The 17,854-nt window shown below is 42.0% G+C and overlaps 1 protein-coding gene across 1 annotated transcript in view; it reads left to right on the forward strand.

Moving 5' to 3' along the window:
- Nucleotides 1-17,854, forward strand: part of DMD (dystrophin) — a 637,032-nt gene that overhangs the window by 606,249 nt on the left and 12,929 nt on the right. The window contains exons 26-27 of the mRNA XM_077745468.1: nt 757-880; nt 16,857-16,949. Of these exons, the coding sequence (XP_077601594.1) occupies nt 757-880; nt 16,857-16,949 (217 nt within the window). The remainder of the gene's footprint in view (nt 1-756; nt 881-16,856; nt 16,950-17,854) is intronic.

The raw sequence follows: 17,854 nt of genomic DNA on the forward strand, positions 1-17,854 counted from the left end.
GAAAAAGTACTGGAAGGTTTCCACCGGTCTCCTAAAAGTGAATGGAAACCGTGCCCTCTCGAAATGGGGCTCCTTTTTTTTTGATTGTCTTATTTTCCCGTGTAGCTTTCGATTTGTTTCTTTTTGAGAGAGACAGAGCTTGAGTGGGGGAGGGGCCGAGAGAGAGGGAGACACAGAATGTGAAGCAGGCTCCGAGTTGTCAGCACAGGGCTCAATGCGGGGCTCGAACTCCCGAACCGCTAGATCATGGCCTGAGCCGAAGTCAGACGCTTAACTGAACCACCCGGGGACCCCTGTTGCTAGTTCTTAACAGCCTCATTTTGGAAACCTCCATTGAAAACCTAGCGAGACAGTGCACTGTGGTAGGCCCTACCTGCACGGGTTCTGGGCTTTGTGGGAATTTTGAAGTTTGAGATGTGTTCTCTCCAAATACTGCACAAAACTATGCATTCTCCACTACATCTTTGTGGTCTCACATGGTTTCCCCATTGTCACATCACCTTCTAAGTCCTCCAGTTACTGGGTCTCATGATTTTAGAGATCTTGTTCCAAAGGCGATGTCATTCATTTTCAAATGTATAAGGGGGTACAATTCAGATACAAAGACACTATCTGTGCAGCTTATCAACAGCCAAATTTGGGAAGTTTCTAAGTAAAAAAGGTTATAATTTCTGAGTCCTATGTACAGTCATTTTAAATGTATACATTTGAGTGTTTATTATGAAAACTAATTCTGTTTTCTGTTGGATACCGCAGCCCCAGGCCGAGGCCAAGGTGAATGGTACAACGGTGTCTTCTCCTTCTACCTCTCTTCAGAGGTCAGACAGCAGTCAGCCCATGCTGCTCCGGGTGGTTGGCAGTCAGACTTCAGAATCCATGGGTAAGTGTCTGTCTTAGCTACTCCTGGAGCTTGTCTTCAGGGCTGGAGATGGTCACCTGTCTGCTCAGGTCATCAGCTAAATCACCTAATGTCCACTGTGTACAAGGTACCATCATAAATGTCTTAGGTACAGAGATGAGTCACATAGTCCAAGTCCCCTCAACGGGTCAGCCATTCTGTCCATTACTCAGAACAAGGTCATGTAGGGGCGCCTGGGTGGCCCAGTTGATTGAGCATCAGACTCTTGGTTTTGGCTCAGGTCATGATCCCACAGTCATGGGATCGAGCCCTGCGTCGGGTTCTGTAATGAGCCTAGTGCTCGCATGAGATTCCCTCTCCCTCTCTCTAAAACTTAAAAAAAAAAAAAAGAAAAAGACAGTATAAAACATAAGTTTCATTCATTTTGGAGAACAGAAAAGGCTTTACCATGAATTAGTATCTGTGAACAGTTTTGAAGAGTGAAGAAGGAATAATGTTAAGTGAAGATGAAGACCTTGGGCCAAGGCCACAAAAGACCCCAGAGTCCACTGCTGTAGAAAAATCAGGCCCAAGCAGAAGGGCAGGAGATAACGTTGCAGTGGCAGGCTGGGATCACAGTTCTGTGACAGGAGTGTGGGGCAAAGGTGTTGGACTCACGTTGGTCAGTGCGGGGGAGCTTACCGGGTACGAAACGGCTCAAAAGCTGTATTCTTGGAGCTGCATCTGTCTCAGAGGGAAACACAAAAGGCCAGGTTATGGGAGTTCAGAGTCTAGGCGTGAGAGACAGCAGAGACGGGTAGGAGGACGGGACTGGCAGGCTAGGATTGGAAACTGTGGCGCCTGGGGCTTCAGGCCTGACTGGGAAACGAGAGGAAGGCATTTGGTTGGAAGAAGATCGTGATCCTTTCGCCTGGGGACACGCTGTGTTTGCGAAACTGGCACGTCTAGGTCCCGTGCGGAAAGGGGTTGAAGCACAGGTCTGTAACTGGTGTTAAATGGGCAGACTGGGGGATCTGATGGTGCGCTCCACAGAAATGATCGCTGCGGGGCGGGAGCTGGGAAAGTGGGCCCGAAGGTGCTTGGAGCTGGCGTCCTAAGGCANCAGGGAAATAAAAGACAAGGTCATTTTGAAGGTGAGGATGCTTGTGGAACAGTACTAAGGAACAAGAAGGACGGAAGTAAAAGGTGAATCTGTTGAGGGAAGGGTCTAGTGCTCTTCAGCAGTATTCTGTGCCTCAGACTGGGTTCTAAGGAAACTGGAGGGTATGAGGCAGAAATGATGCTAGACTGTCATCAGCCTGCTGCTTATTGGTTTTTTTCTGCCATGCTAGACATTGGAGGGGGAGTATGAAGGCCACAAGCACTTGCTCTGTCCCCCTCCTCTCTCAAGGCCCAGCATGAGGCAGCTCCCATGTTTGAGGTTTCCTTTTCCTGGGTCTAAACTGGTTATACTTGACCCTCTTGATCTTACCTGTGGCTCCTTGATCCCTCACACTTAAAGCTCTGGGATCCTGGTGCGTTGTCAAATTCATTTTATACTTAAGATGTTCCATGATCATAGCATACAGAGGCCAAGTGCCCAACCAAAATGAGCGGGACAAAAAGGAAGGAATGTGACTGAGTTCTGTGGTGATAAGGGACCATGGTCCAGAAAATTTGAAAGTTGGACATGATAAAACGCTTTCAGGCGATGCCGAAGCGTAAGACCTCACCTGGTGGTGAGCTGCTGCTACTTGGAGACCTTTGAAGGCTGCTTTGCGTGGGGTTGAGGAGACCCAGGTTGCTGAGCTCATCAGATGGTAGTGAGGTTCGAAATGAAGAGGGAAAGAGGGCCAATGAAGCAAATCGGATGAACTTTAAGAACCTCAAGCAGTGGGCAAAGTCCTATGTTCCTCCAGAAAAGTCAAATCTTGTAGGAAAGCCCAGTTTCTGGTCTTTTGTGAAGGAAGAGACTGTGTGAAGTGGTTTTCCTGGCTTGGTTACACCGCAGTGATTTAGGGCAGTGTCAGCATCAGATTCCCTTTGTCCCTGTGAGATCTGAATGCAACTGATGGCCTGTTATGACCGAAAGTGATAGTTCAGCATATGAACAAATACACGCCTTTGAAAAGCCTATAAACTCCCAAAACAATGGAGGTTGTGTGCCTTTCTTGTTATTTCCCGCTGCAGGATTTGCCCTCCCTTTGAAGTCATAAGCAAAGCGTGTGAAACTGAGTTGTATATTTTTAACAAGTGAGATTCAGAGCCCTGGGTGCTTAAAAGCATTAATTATTTAGGCCTGTCAACACTGGCAAAGGGGAAGTGTCCAGAAAGCACCCGAATTTATTAGTCACATCAGGTTGTGGTCCTGATGATTTATAGAGCAGAGAGGGTTGGGGCAGAGGTGCTATATGTGGGTGAGTTAGGCTAACTGGCTAGTATAAAGTGGATTGGCTGCGGTGGTGTTTTTCCAACTCTGTAAGTCAGCTGCACTTAAGGAAAAGAAAACCTCAACCGTCTTCTTGAAGGTAAGTGAGTGCAGCATGATTCCTTGTGCTTTGACTGTCTGAGCTGTGAGCAGGCCGGGATTTACAGACCCATACTGCAAAGATACTCTCCCACGTACCTCCTCAAGTGTGGGTGACATCATACCGGGTGGCCTCATGAGTTAGAGTGCTTCCTCAAACCACCAAATACTTAGCACTGTAAGTCTCTGCATACCATATGTGGCTCACTACACCTTTTTGTACTGGGACAACATCATGCAGCTTACACTGTATTGGAAAAAACAAAAATTAACAAAGTCTATCTGCTTTCGTGAGCTACATATACAGGGGTCTGTGCCTTAGTAACAACAACTGACGGCTCACGTCCCCTACCTTCTTCCTCATCTTAACATCTGTCAAGAGGTTCCCTAGCTTCCTATGTAGAATAATTTCAGAGTATGGCAGAATTGGAGTTAACTGAACACTTTGCCAGGTTTGCTTTATGTATCTGTATTGACCTATTTATACATACAGTAATATACATAGTTGAAATATCCCCAGTTCTGCCACTAATAATCTTTATAGCTTTCTTTTTTCATTCAGCATCCAGTAAAGGGTCACATGTGCATTTAGTTGTCATTTTGTTCTAATCACTTATGATCTAGAACACTTCCCCAGGGTTCCTTTCTTATCTAATTTTTTTTTCAAATTGTTATACTAAAAAATGCACACATGTATAGGTCTGAATTAGTTTCGACATATGCATCACCCATGATATCATAACCACAAACAAGGTCCTAAGTATGTTCATCACCTACAAAATCAACCGTTTCCTACCTTCCCTAGCCAAGCCCCACTACCACCCATGCAATCATCAAGGTCGGTCTGATTCTCATAAAAAGAGCACCACTGTTCATGTGAGCTGCTCCTGTCAAGATTTATCCCTCATCACGTGATACAGCAGACTCCACCTTCCTCCCCGGCCCAGATGTGTGCTACCTTCAAACGCCATCCCTTTGTCATGGCCGCTAGAGCCCGTGTTCTCCACATGGAGCCTGCTGTGACACCAGTCCCCTCGAGCCTGTGCACATTTCCTTTTCCTTAACCCAAAATAATGCCATCCCTTCTCCGTCGTTTCAGGGAAGCTTATCACGCTTCATCTTTTATCATCTATTCTGCTGCTTTCTCGGACCTACAGCTTGAGCCCCGTCTATGCAAAAGAAACACTTGTTTCATGAAAGCAGGCACAACACATCTTTGTGTAGACATAGAAATAATCCACACACTTAACAGGTTAAAGATGGTAATAGAAGAGTCCTGAAATTGCCTCCTCCCACACACACCCCGAATCTGTAGCTGCATCCAGGATGATTCCCTCTGAAAGAAACCCAGCACATACCAGGGACTTCTACACAGATGAGGCAAAGGGGCGGGGAACAACACCCACCCCACACTGAAACTGGTAGGAGAGGCTGAGACACAACACAGTGCCATCATCAACTCCAGCCCCGGTGTGGCAACATACAACCAGAAAGGAACTCACAACTTTGAGCTTCTTCCTGAAGAGAGCTTTGAACCCTGCATCTGATGCCCCAGCTTTCAAGATTTCTGCCTGAGATGGGCCCCCAAAACATACAGCTTTCAATCCAATGTAGCCACGAGGTTGTAGTGAACTAAGAGATAGTACTTAATGGGCTCACACGGACTCACCATGGCTAACCCCCCAGGGCTCAGCTCAGGGGCAGCAGAGTAAAATACACCCATGCTGTCTTCCAAGAGGCCTCTTTATCATAAAAGCTTCAGCCTGATGTGTAGGCTTCTAACTTAATACACACATAGGGGCCACCTGAAATACTGTCCAGAGACTATGGCGGCTGCCATCTTCCTGCCCTCTCGCCTCCTCCCTCCGGGTCACATGGGATCTCTTGGAAAGGAGAATGTCCACACATCTGATGCTCTGGTTTTCGTGGCTGCCACCAGGAGACACGAGCTCAATCATCCGGCTTCGGTAGCCAGGAGGGCTGGTGTTCACAGGTTCAGTGGGATGGTAACAAGCAAACCAAAAAAGGAAATGGATGTCCCTTAGGGCTCAGAGCCCAGGGAACAGACACCACCTCCTAGTCTTGTCCTGAACACGGTAGATCTGCACACTTTAAAAGCTGCTGGCTGAGATCCTCCCCTTTGGGACACTGACCGGTCTCGGCCTGCCCTCAACTACTGGGTGTCACTAAGAAGCAAGAAAGCTGCTTGGACAAATGCAAATGTTTCAGAGACACCATGAGCTAGGGCAGAGCTGAAAGAGAAGGTTCATCTACAAGAATTTTAAACCAATCCAAGACTGAGAGAGGTGGCTCTTTTACCCGGTGCCAAGGAAAATGAAATGGGTTATGTTGCAAAGCAAAGAACAACGTAAAACATCAAAAAAGACATTAATGAAATGGAGATGAGTGATTTTACTGACAGAATTCAAAACAGTGGTCAGAATGATGCTCATCATGGTCCAATGAACAATGCCTGTAAGGTGAAAACTTTAACAAAGAAAAAAGAAGACAGTACCCAGTTGAAATCATGAAGGTGAAGAATACAGTAATCGAACTGAAAAATACATGAGAGGGGTTCAATAGCTGATGGCATATATTCAAAGAATGGGTGAGCAATCCAAGACAGGACAGTAGAATCCCATCTATCAGAAGAGCAAAGACAGGAAATGGGCTAACAGACTTTGAGAATACGATCAAGCTGACCAACAGTCACATTACAGGGGTCTCAGAGGAGCAGAGAGAGAAAGAAGGGGTCAGAAAACGTTTCTCCCTTGAGGAAGGAAACAGACATCCTGATTCACGAGCCCAGAGAGTTCCAAGTAAGAGGAATTAAGAGACCGACACATTATAATTAAATTGTCAGAAGATACAGACAAGGAGAGAATCTGAAGCAGCCAAGAAAATGTGTTAAGTACAAGGGAACCCATATAAGACCATCCGATTTTTCAGCACCAACTTTGCAGGTTAGAATGGAGTTTAATGATATATTCAAAGTGTTGAAAGAAAAAAAACGGCCACTCACAAAGCTCTATTCAGCAAAAGTGTCCTTCAGAAGTGAAGCAAAGATAAGAGAGTTTTCCAGACAAACACCATCAGGCCAGTCTTAACCAGAGAGGTCACAGAGGCTTCCTTAAGCTGAAAGGGCACTAATTAGTGACAGGAAAACATAGGACAATATAAACCTCACTGGTAAAGGTAAATACATAATTACATTCAGAATAAGGCTGTCATGGTTAAAAGACAAAAGTACTAAAATAACTACAATAATTTGTTAGTGGATGAACTAGATAAAAAGATATAAATTGTGACATCGAAAGCATAAAATGTTGAGAGAGGAGTCAAAATGTTCAGTTTTAGATTCCATTCAAACTAAGTCGTTATCAACTTAAAATGGACTATTACACATAGATTTTATGCAAGCCTCATGGTAACCACAAAACAAAAACTTTAGGTAGACACACAAAAGATAAAGAAATCAAGGCACATGACTACAGAAGATCAAACCACAGAGGAAGAGAGCAAGAGACCAAAGGAAATACAAAGTAGCCAGAAACCAATTTTGAAAGTAAGTACNAGGCTCTGCACTTGCCAGCACAGAGCCCGATGCAGAGCTTGAACCCCCCAAAGCTGTCAGATCATGACCTGAGCTGAAACCAAGAGTCTGAGGCTTATCTGACTGAGCCACCCAGGTGCCCCTGAAATATGAAAATAGACTGAAATCTCCAATCAAAAGACATAGTGACTGAATGGATTAAAAAAAAAAAAAAGACCCCACCCCCCACTACNATGCTCACTGAAAAGATGACTGAAAAAGACCAGCACCTTGTGATTTCACTCAGATGTGGAATCTAAAAAACACAGTAATTGAACAAAAAAGAAGAGTCACACTGATAAATACAGGGAACTGATAGTTGCCAGAGAGGAGAGGGTAGGGGATTGGGCAAAATGGGTGAAAGTGAGTGGGAAATAACAGGCTTCTGGTTATGGGATGATTAAGTCAAGGAATAAAAGGCACAGCACAGGGAATGTAGTCAATGATATCTTAATAGCATTGTATAGTGACAGATGGGAGCTACACTTGTGAGCATAGCAGAAGGTACAGCAAAGTTCAGTGACTGTATTGTACACATGAAACTAATGTGACCTTGCATATCAACTATATTCAGAATTTTTAGGAACTCCCATCTATATGCTGCCTATAAGGGACTCACTTCACATGTAAAAGGACACATGCAGATTGAGAGTGAAGGGATAGAGAAGGATATGCCACGGAAATGAAACGAAAACAAAGCTGGGATGTCTCTTCTTCCATCAGACACAATAGGCTTTAAAACAAAGTCTGTCCTAAGAGACAAAAAGGGCACTAGGTAATAATAAGGGGTCAGTCCAACAAGGGGATAGGACATTTGTATATATTTATGCACCCAACATAGAAGTACCACAATACAGAAAGCAAATGTCAACAGACCTAACGGGAGAAATTGACAGTAATATAGTAACAGTAGGCGACTTTAATATCCTACTTCTCATTAATGGATAGATCTTACAGACAGAAAATCAGTAGGCAAACAATGGACTTATAAATGTTACCTTAGACCGCATAGATTTAAGAGATTATATAAACATTCCACCCTGAAACAGAACATACACTCTAAAGCATAATTGGAACAATCTCCAGGATCGATTCTATGTTCAAGGCCACACACAAGTTTTAGTAAGTTTAAGAAGATTGACATCAAGCATCTTTTCTGACCACAGTGTTCTGAAACTAGAAATCAGCTACAAGAAGAAAACTAGAAAATTCACAAATAGGTGATTAAACAACAAGCACGTGAGCAACCAGTGAGTCGAAGAGAAATTAAAAGCATACCTTAAGGCAAATCAAAGTGGAAACAACATACCAACATTTATGGGACAGAGCAAAGGCAGTTCAAAGAGGGAGTTCACAGTGATAAATACTTAAATCATGACACAAGAAAAGTCTCAATGTAACTTTACAGTTCAGGGAACTAGAAGAAGAAGAACAAAGTCCAAAGTTCAGAGAAGGAAGGAAATCAGAAGATCAGAGTGGAAATAAAGGGAATAGAATAAAAAAAAAAAAAGCAAAATCAATGAAACTAAGAGCTGAGTTTTTGAAAAAATAAAAATAGACATTTAGCTACACTTACCACAAGAAAAAAAGGAGTCAATTAAAATTAGAAATCAGGGGCACCTGGGTGGCTCAGTTGGTCAAGTGTCTGACTTTGGCTGGGTCATGATCTCACTGTTGATGAGTTGGAGCCCCGCATCAGGCTTTGTGCTAACAGCTCAGAGCCTGGTTCGGATTCTGTCTCCCCCTCTCTGTGCCCCCTCCTGCAATCACACTGTCTCAAAAATAAATAAATACTAAAAAAAATTTTTAAACATTAGAAATCAAAGAGGAGATGCAGTAGGTGTTGGGGATTAAGGAGTTTACTTGTTATGATGAGCACCACTGATGTATGGAATTGTTGAATCACTGTATTGTACACCTGAAACGAACATAACACTGTATAACAGTAAAATTAAAACAAGAAAAGGAGACGTTAAAATAGATTGCACTCAATACAAACGATCATAGACACTTAAGAACAATTATATGCCAACCACCTAGACAACCTAGAAGAAATGGATGGATAAATTCCAAGAAACCTATAACCTACAAAAACTGAATCTTTTTTAATTTTTGAGGGAGAGAGAGAGAGAGAATGAGTGGGAGAGGGACAGAGAGAGAGGGAGACAAAGAATCCGAAGCAGGCTACGAGCTGTCAGCACAGAGCCCAATGTGGGGCTAGAACTCACAAACCGCGAGATCATGACCTGAGCTGAAGTCAGGTGCTTGACCAACTGAGCCACCCAGGGGCCCCTACAAAAACGGAATCTTGACAAAATACAAGATCTGGAAAGACCAGTTACTATTAAGGAGATTGAATTAGTAATGGCAAACCTTCCAACAAACAAAAGTCCAGGACCAGATAGCTTCTCGGGTGAATTCTATCGAACATTTAAAGAGTTAATACGTGGCCTTTTCAAACTTCCAAAACATTGAAGAGGCAGGAACACTTCCAAACTCATTTTACAAGGGTAGCATTACCTTGATACCAAAACCAGACAAGGATGCCACAAGAGAAGAAAATTAGAGGCCAAATAACCATGATGAACATGGATGCAAAATCCTCAACAAATGTTAGCCAAATTCAACAATAGAATAAAAGGATCATATACCATGATCAAGTGGGATTTATTCCAGGGATGCAAGAATGGTCCAGCATCTGCACATCAGTATGACACATCAGTACCATGGAGGATTAAAATCATACAGTCATCTCAGTAGATGAAGAAAAAGCATTTGACAAGATGCAACATCCATCCACGATAGAAACTACTGACAAGTGGGCATAGAAGGAACGTACATCAGCATAAGAGAGGCCATATGGAACAGGCCCACAGCTAACATCCAACATCATACTCCACGGTGAAAACCTGAAAGCTTTTCCTCTGGGACAGCGAACACCACAAGAGTGTCCATGCTCACAACTTTGATCCAACATAGTATTGGAAGTTGTAGCCAGAACAATCATTTAAGAAAAACCTAAATGAAGGAGAAAAAATGATCTCAATTTGTAGACAATGTGTTTTATATAGAGGAAAGCCGGAAGACTCCCAAACTACTGGTAGCACCAATAACTGAATTTGGTAAAGTTTCAGGATGCAAAACCAATATACAGAAACCTGTTGTGTCTCTACTCTAATAACAAACTGTGAGACAGAGAAATTAAGTCAACCCCATTTAACATGAAAAAATAAAATACCTGGGAATACATTTAATGAAAGTGGTGAAAGATGTGTACAGTGAAAACTATCGGACACTGATGAAAGAAGATGCCAACAATGGAGAGCTCTTTTATGCTCATGGTAAATATTGTTTACGTATTGTGTTACATATTGTTTATCACAATCCCAATGGCATTTTTCACAGAAACAGAACAATCCTAAAATAGGCATGGAACCACCGAAGACCCCCAGGCAGTCTTGAGAAAGAACAAAGCTGGAGGCATCATGCTTCCTGATCTCAAACTATATTACCAAGCCATAGTAATCCAGACAACATGGTTTTGACATTTAAAAACAAACAGAAAGACCAATGCAACAGAGTAGAAACCCCAAAAATAAACCCATGCATATATAATCAATTGATTTGCAACAAAGGAGCCAAGAATATACAATGGGGAAAAGAAAGTTTCTTCAATGAATGGTGTCGGGAAAACCAGATATCCGCATGCAGAAGAACCAAGCTAGGGTATGATCTTGTACCATGCACAAAACTCAAAATGGATTAAAGACTTGAACATACGACATGAAACCATAAAATTCTCGGAAGAAAACATAGGAAGTTAAGGTCCTTGCCAACTGCCTCAGCAGGAACTTTTTAGATTTAGCACCAAAAGCAAAGTTAACACAAGCAAAAACAAACAAGTAGGACTACATTCAACTTAAAACCTGCACAGCAGAAGACACCATCAACAAAAAAGGCAACCTATGGAATGGTAGAAAATATTTGCAAATCCTTTATCTGACAGGAGGTTATTAACCAAAATCTATGAATTCCTACAACTCAATAGAAAAAAATTTGATTTTAAATAGGTAGAAGAGGTAAATAGACATTTTTCCCAATGTTTATGTCCAAAAGGTACATGAAAAAGTGTTCAACATCACTCATTACCAGGGAAATACAAATCAAAATCACAACGAGATTTCACTTCACACCCATTAGAATGGCTGTTATCAAAAGGACCGGAGATAAGTGTTGGTGAGGATGTGGAGCCAAGGAAACTCTTCGGCATAGCGGGAGGAATGTAAACTTGGGCAGCCACTATGGAAAACAGTATGGAGGTTCCTCAAAAATTTAGAAGTTCAAGTACTACATGATCTAGTAATTGCAGTTCTGAATATTTACCTGAAGGAAGCATAATCACGATCTCTGAACCACCATGTTCACTGCAGCATTATTCATAATAGCCAAGACATGGCATCAACCTTAATGTCCAATGATAGATAAATGGGTAAAGAAAATGTAATATGTATATATTTTTTCAATGAAATATTAAACAATCCAAGACAATAAAATTCTGCCATTTGTGACAACATGGATGGACCTTGAAGATATGATGCTAATAACGACACTAAGTTAGAAAATGATAAATACATGGTCTCACAAGTGAATTCTGAAAAAAAAAAAAAAGGAAACTCCTAGGTACAGAGAACCAGATTAGTGATGGCCAAAGGCAGGGTTAGGCAAAAGGCAGAAACTTCCATTTGTAAGATAAGTAAGTTTTAGGGATGTAACATACAGCGTGGAGACTACAGTGAGCAGTATTGGATTGTATACTTGAAAGTGGCTAAGTGAGTAGATCCTAAAAGTTCTCATCACAAGAAAAAATGTATAGGTATTTTGGTGATAAATGTTAACTACATTATTACAGTCATCAATTTGCAATAATACATATCTTAAATCATTATGTTGTACACCTGAAAAGGAATGTTATATGCCAATAAAAATAAACTTCAAAGAATATTGGCGATCAATGTCAGTACGTTTCACTGTATCATTCACAGTATTGAATGTCCCCCTTTCAACATTGACCAGCTAATCATCGGCGTCATCACTGGATACCAGAATCTATTTTAAAACTTACACAAAGCAATTGTATTTAAAAATGAAACCAGCTACCCTAAAGCCTAACTTAAAATAAGTGATTGAAACTAAATATCAAATACTGGATAATTGTTTTTTCTTTTGAAAAACTGGAGAAAGGAAAGATAGAGGCAATCAGGTAATCCTACACAAGTTGGAAACTAGTTCAGGACATAATGGGATTTAGAGGAGTAATCTAAAGAAAAATAAGAGTGGGCCTAGTTGTTTGTATGCAGCCCCCCTTTTAAGAGAAAATACTTGTCTAATACATCACTTCTATTCGATAAAGAGAAAGTATGCTTAGGTATCAGCAAAATCGCAGATAAAAGGATTTGGAGGTCTTTTCAGCATAAGCTACATCGGTTCCGGCTGGCCACTTTATTTTGTTTATTTTAGAGAGTGCACACAAGCAGGGGAGGGACCGACAGAGACAGAGAATCTGAAGCAGGCTCCACACTGTCAGCGCAAAGCCCAGTGCACGACTCAAACCCACAAACCATGAGATTATGACCTGAGCCAGAGTCGGATGCTCAACCAATTGATCTGCCCCGGGTGCAGTCATTTTTTAAGCAAGTAGAACCATGATCATTTCAGTTGAGGAAAGGGAATTGAGTCAGATGGGCTATTCTGCTTTCAAGGAAAGCCTAAAACCATGGAGAGTTTCAGAATTTAAAAAATATTCAAAACCAACTTTACCCTGTCTTATTTTGAAGCGTTCCTTGTTTTAAATGTTTCATTCATTTTGTTGGACCAACTTCAGACAAGCTATGGAGGCTATAGCTAATAATTCAAAAAGGATTTTGTTTTACATGTTTTTCGGAATCAGCGTGGAGTAGAATCTACTTGAATCATTAATGTTAAAGCACTTTCATTTACTAAGTATGCAATCCCTTGACCATTAGCAATATGCTGTTTGAGCAGGCAGTGCAACAGTATAGTAGGAATAAGGGCTGGCCGCATTCCTAGGGTGTACAGCTGGGACGTAATGTTTTCTTGTTAAATAGCTGCCTTTTGTGGGGGTGGAGGGGAGAGCCTGTGATCACCGGTGTTGTTAAACACATTTTTGGGTTGCTGTTAAAGGTACACATCAGTATAGGATTAGAAGATGTATAAATACTTGCGGCTTGCTGATTTGATATCTTACAACAGTATACATCGTTCACACATCTCTTGCTGTGTGACAAAATAATTACAAAATTCTCAGGTTACCTATTTCTCATTCATACACCTCTTGCTTGGCTGGAGTTCTGCTGCAGCACATCTAGGCTTGACTCCAACTTGTAGGTTAGGCTCGGGTCTGTCCCACCGATCTCTCATCCTTCTTGGATGAGCAGGCTCTCTGGGCCATGTGCTCCTTACAGCACATCAGCACAAGGGAACAAGCCCTACAACCCAGGGACATTACAGACCGCTCCTTGTATCTGCCAACATTCCACTGGCCAAAGCAGGTCACATGACCAAGTCCTACCTCCTAGGCCAGGAACGCATGCTCCCCCGAGTACTTGTTCGCTCCGTTCTGTCTACACTGACCTTCTTGCTGTTGGAGCAAGCCAGTCACACTCCCCTCTCTTGCATTTGCTGTTCTCATATATACATGAGTCATGCCCTCATGTTCTTAAAGGTTTTGCCCAACTGCACCTCATCAATGAAGGCTTCCAAGACTCCCCTTTCTGAAGGTTCCTCACTCATCCTCTCTTGGGAAGGTTTATCACCATGTGATGTACCTGTAGGACTTGTTTATTTGTTTAGACTGTGTACCTTCCCATAGGACCGTGAGTTCCATGGATACCGGGCTTTTATGTTGTTGATTGCTGTATCCCCAACACTCAACAACAGCGCCTGGCATACAGTTGGCTCTTGATAAAGGTTTGTAATAAATAAACTCACTGTGTGGTAATTTGTATGGCTCTTTTTTTAGACACTTAAAATCTGGCTCAATATCAAAGTCCAGTGGTGTTACTCGAATTTCAGGTATCGTTTAGCAGTTTTTAACTTTTCCAGTATAACTGACATAGAAAATATTAGTCCTTAAGCATGTTTCAGTGTTGATTCATCTCTACTCAGGCACACATGTGATGACTCTGATTTTGATTCTTCAAAGGGATTAGTTAAGCCCAGAGGACTTTTTACTTAGTGAGGAAATCTTGAGAAAAGAAGAAAACAAGACGATACTTTACTCACATATGTACGATGCAGGATGTACTAGGCACTTGAATAATATTTGAATGGACACCTTCACCTCTATCCTGAAAGTTTTCCGTTAAAGCAAGCCAACGTTAGATTTCTACTTGGACACCTACATTTGAGACTTACAGATGATAGTTTATCTGTAAAGATGACCTTGGTTGACATCGTCATGTTTATGCTTTAAACTCTGATCCCTGAAATAACTCAGGGAGAGGAAGGCTGACCCCATCACTGTAATGTATTTGAATCCTATCACATTACTCCTGAGTTCCTGGAGCTCCAGTATGATGTAATTCACCCATGAGAAATGTTACAAGGCTGCTCAGGAGTATCTCTGTTGGTTCTGATTTCTTCTGTAAGGCGGACTGTCACTTAAGCAGACTTACTGCCATTCAAATGCCTCTTGTTCCACAACTTGGCAAAACGTGCATCAGTAATGGGACAAAGAGGTGTACTCATCTCTGCAACTGTCAGCATCCGGTTCCTACCGGCACGGTTTCATTCATTCCCTCCTCACCACATAATGGTAGTTTGAACTCCCAGGAAAAAAGAAATTAAAGGTGCTCTATTTCATTTTTTGCATTTTTTTTTTAAATATTTTTTATTTATTTCTAGGAGAGAGAGAGAGAGAGAGCGTGAGCAGAGGAGGGTCAGAGAGAGAGGGAGTCACAGACTGAAACAGGCTCCAGGCTCTGAGCTGGCAGTCAGCACAGAGCCCGACGCGGGGCTCGAACCCACGAACCGCGAGATCATGACCTAAGCGAAAGTCGGACGCCCAACCGACTAAGCCACCCAGGCACCCCTCATTTTTTGCATTTCTAAGGGCATTAATATAAGGTGTGTGTGCGTAGATTGGCAGGTAGCTACCGTAACTTCTTTTTATATCTTGTGATCTTAATTTTTCCGCACTTATTTCTTGTCCATAGTATCTGAAAGAGGTTTTCTATGGTATAGCACCATGAGACTCTCAGAAATAGAGGCTTTTTATCTGTCCTCGGCCCGTAAGCCCTCCACTCTGATGTTGATATACAGCCTGACATCCTCCTGGGATAGGATTTTGTCTTCGTGGTGAACCTTGTGCCAAGGATTGTTTGAGCTTACACTTAAAAAAACCCAGGTGAAAACTTAATAATGAATGCAGGATTATAATCGTAAGTGAAGGTCCGAGCGCTACAGACGAAAGGAGATAACGAGCATGTTTTAAGTCATTACATCGCTGGCTGTCTGGTCATTTCCAAGTCAGACGTGAACCTGAGGTTGTCCTTCAGCATCTTCATTAATGTTGATTTGCGGAAGCAAGGGCTCATTTAAGGGCTTGTTTAAGATGGAAGTGACACTGAACAAATAGAGCCTGAACTTAAGATTATGAAAAAATGACTTTCCAGTAACGTTCCGAGTTCCAAGGAATTTTGTGTTCAGTGTAGAAATCTCTCCCTTGCTGCCAAGGCTCTTTGAGGTGTATTCCTGTCACCTGTGACCCATTGGTAGAGACACACAGATGCACAAAATCTCCAAGTGGGCTCCCAATCTCAGACGAGGACTGTCCATCCCGAATTCCTTTTTCTTCCAAAGCCTCCTTCTCCCTTCATATAAACAAATTCTCAAAAATGAAAAAAACACAATTTCCCTTAGAAGCCTCCAAAAACATGGTGATGATACATAAGCCCATGTAAGGAAAGGAACGTTACTCCCCAGTGTCCTCTGTATCCATGGTCCTTAGAATGGTAATATTTCACTCCCGACATAGGTCACGTAGAACTTTTATTTCTGCCTATTTCATTAGACTTTAGAAGTACTTGAGTTTTGTTTTTATCTTTGGTTAAATGTCAAAGTAAAGAGTGGAGAAAACACCTCTGCGTCTCCACTTCTTCCTTACCTTCCTAAAGCGAATACAAAATGTCACATTTCTTTTTGTTGAACAGGCACACTGCAAGTATCTAATTTTTTTATTACGAAGAAAAACATTTCACCTTTATTGATGGGGCATAAGAAACTTACGTCAATTTTATCTTCACTTACAAACAGATAAACTGTTTTCTTCCCCAAAGACCAGAACATAGATAAATCCCTGCGTGGAATTCTTCCCTTGAAGAAGTCATCCCCTATTTATTCAGCTTGAGGGGTTATTTTTATTTGTTATTTATGAGCAAATGGAAATGAATTTAAAATGACCTTTTAAACATTTTTTTAAATTTTTAAAAATGTTTTTATTTTTGAAAGAGAAACAGAGTGCATGTGGGGGGGAGAGAGAGAAATTCTAAAAGCAGGCTCCAGGCTCCAAGCTGTCAGCACAGAGCCCGACACAGGGCTTGAACCCACAAACCGTGAGGTCATGACCTGAGCTGAAGTTGGACGTTTAACTGACAGAGCCACCCAGGCGCCCCTTATTTTATATATTAAAGTAATGCCTGCACCCAATCTGGGGTTCAAACTCATGACCCCAAGATCACCAGGAGTCACATGCTCTACTGACTGAGCCACCCAGGCACCCTGATAATGACTTTTTAAATAGGACTGTGGGCTGTTTCTCTAAGTGTCTCTCTGTGTTCCGTAAACCTAACTTGCCATTATTTGTGCTTGCTTTCCTTAAGGCGAGGAAGACCTGCTGAGTCCTCCCCAGGACACAAGCACAGGGTTAGAGGAAGTGATGGAGCAGCTCAACAACTCCTTCCCGAGCTCCAGAGGTAAGGCCCATGGCGTGCAAGTAACTGACACCTACTGGAATCAGGCCCCTGGTTTCTGTACCCAACTAGCTCGCATATTTTCCATGTTTAACGAAGCGCTTGCTGACAGAGTGCCAATTTGGGATCATTGTGAGAAGAGAGTATTTTTCAGTGTGAAGTTGTGGTTCGGATGACTGACTATGACTGGCTTTGGATTCTGGTTGAATTCAAACACCTGCATCATCGAGATGTCTCTAGAAATAAGAATATCAACTTCTACATTATTTTACTTGCTTTGCACATTCGTCTGAAGAGTTAATTATGAGATAAGATAGCTTATACTTAAGAGCAGTGATGATGTGCCTTTTACAACAACGAAATCCATGCCCTGATGGCACCTTTGCCAGGGGACGCACAGTTGATACACGACACGGTGACGTCCAGGACATGCCCAGTATATGGTTNGTGCCCTTTATATGTTTAAAATGGTATTTTACTCCATTATTTAAATATAGGTACAATGAAATCTTTGTTTACTAGTTTGTTGTTGACTTCACTTTCCTCGATGGAATAGCATGTCTCTAAAGAAAGACATTAATAATATTAATGCCTTTATTTCTCACCATCACTTTGACCTTGTATATTTTGCTCCTCCTATAAAAGCATTTTAGCCCCCCAGATTTCCCCACTAGCCAGTATGAGCTTCAGATGTCTTACTTCATCCAAGGAAGTATTTTGCTCCCATTGTTAGCAGTTAGGAGTATTTATTTTACTTTATTGCTCTGACATAAACCAGCGTCACTGACCCACCTCCCTTCAATGAAGAAAAAGAAGGGTTGCAATCACTTGTAAGCAAATAGATGCAACCCCTAGACAACCTGAAGCGGAGAACTCAAGTCTTTGTGGCCTGGGTTTGGCACCCTTTA

This window comes from Crocuta crocuta, unplaced genomic scaffold (genome assembly GCF_008692635.1).
Source record: "Crocuta crocuta isolate KB4526 unplaced genomic scaffold, BGI_CrCroc_1.0 scaffold598, whole genome shotgun sequence".
Classification (NCBI taxonomy): Eukaryota; Metazoa; Chordata; class Mammalia; order Carnivora; family Hyaenidae; genus Crocuta; species Crocuta crocuta.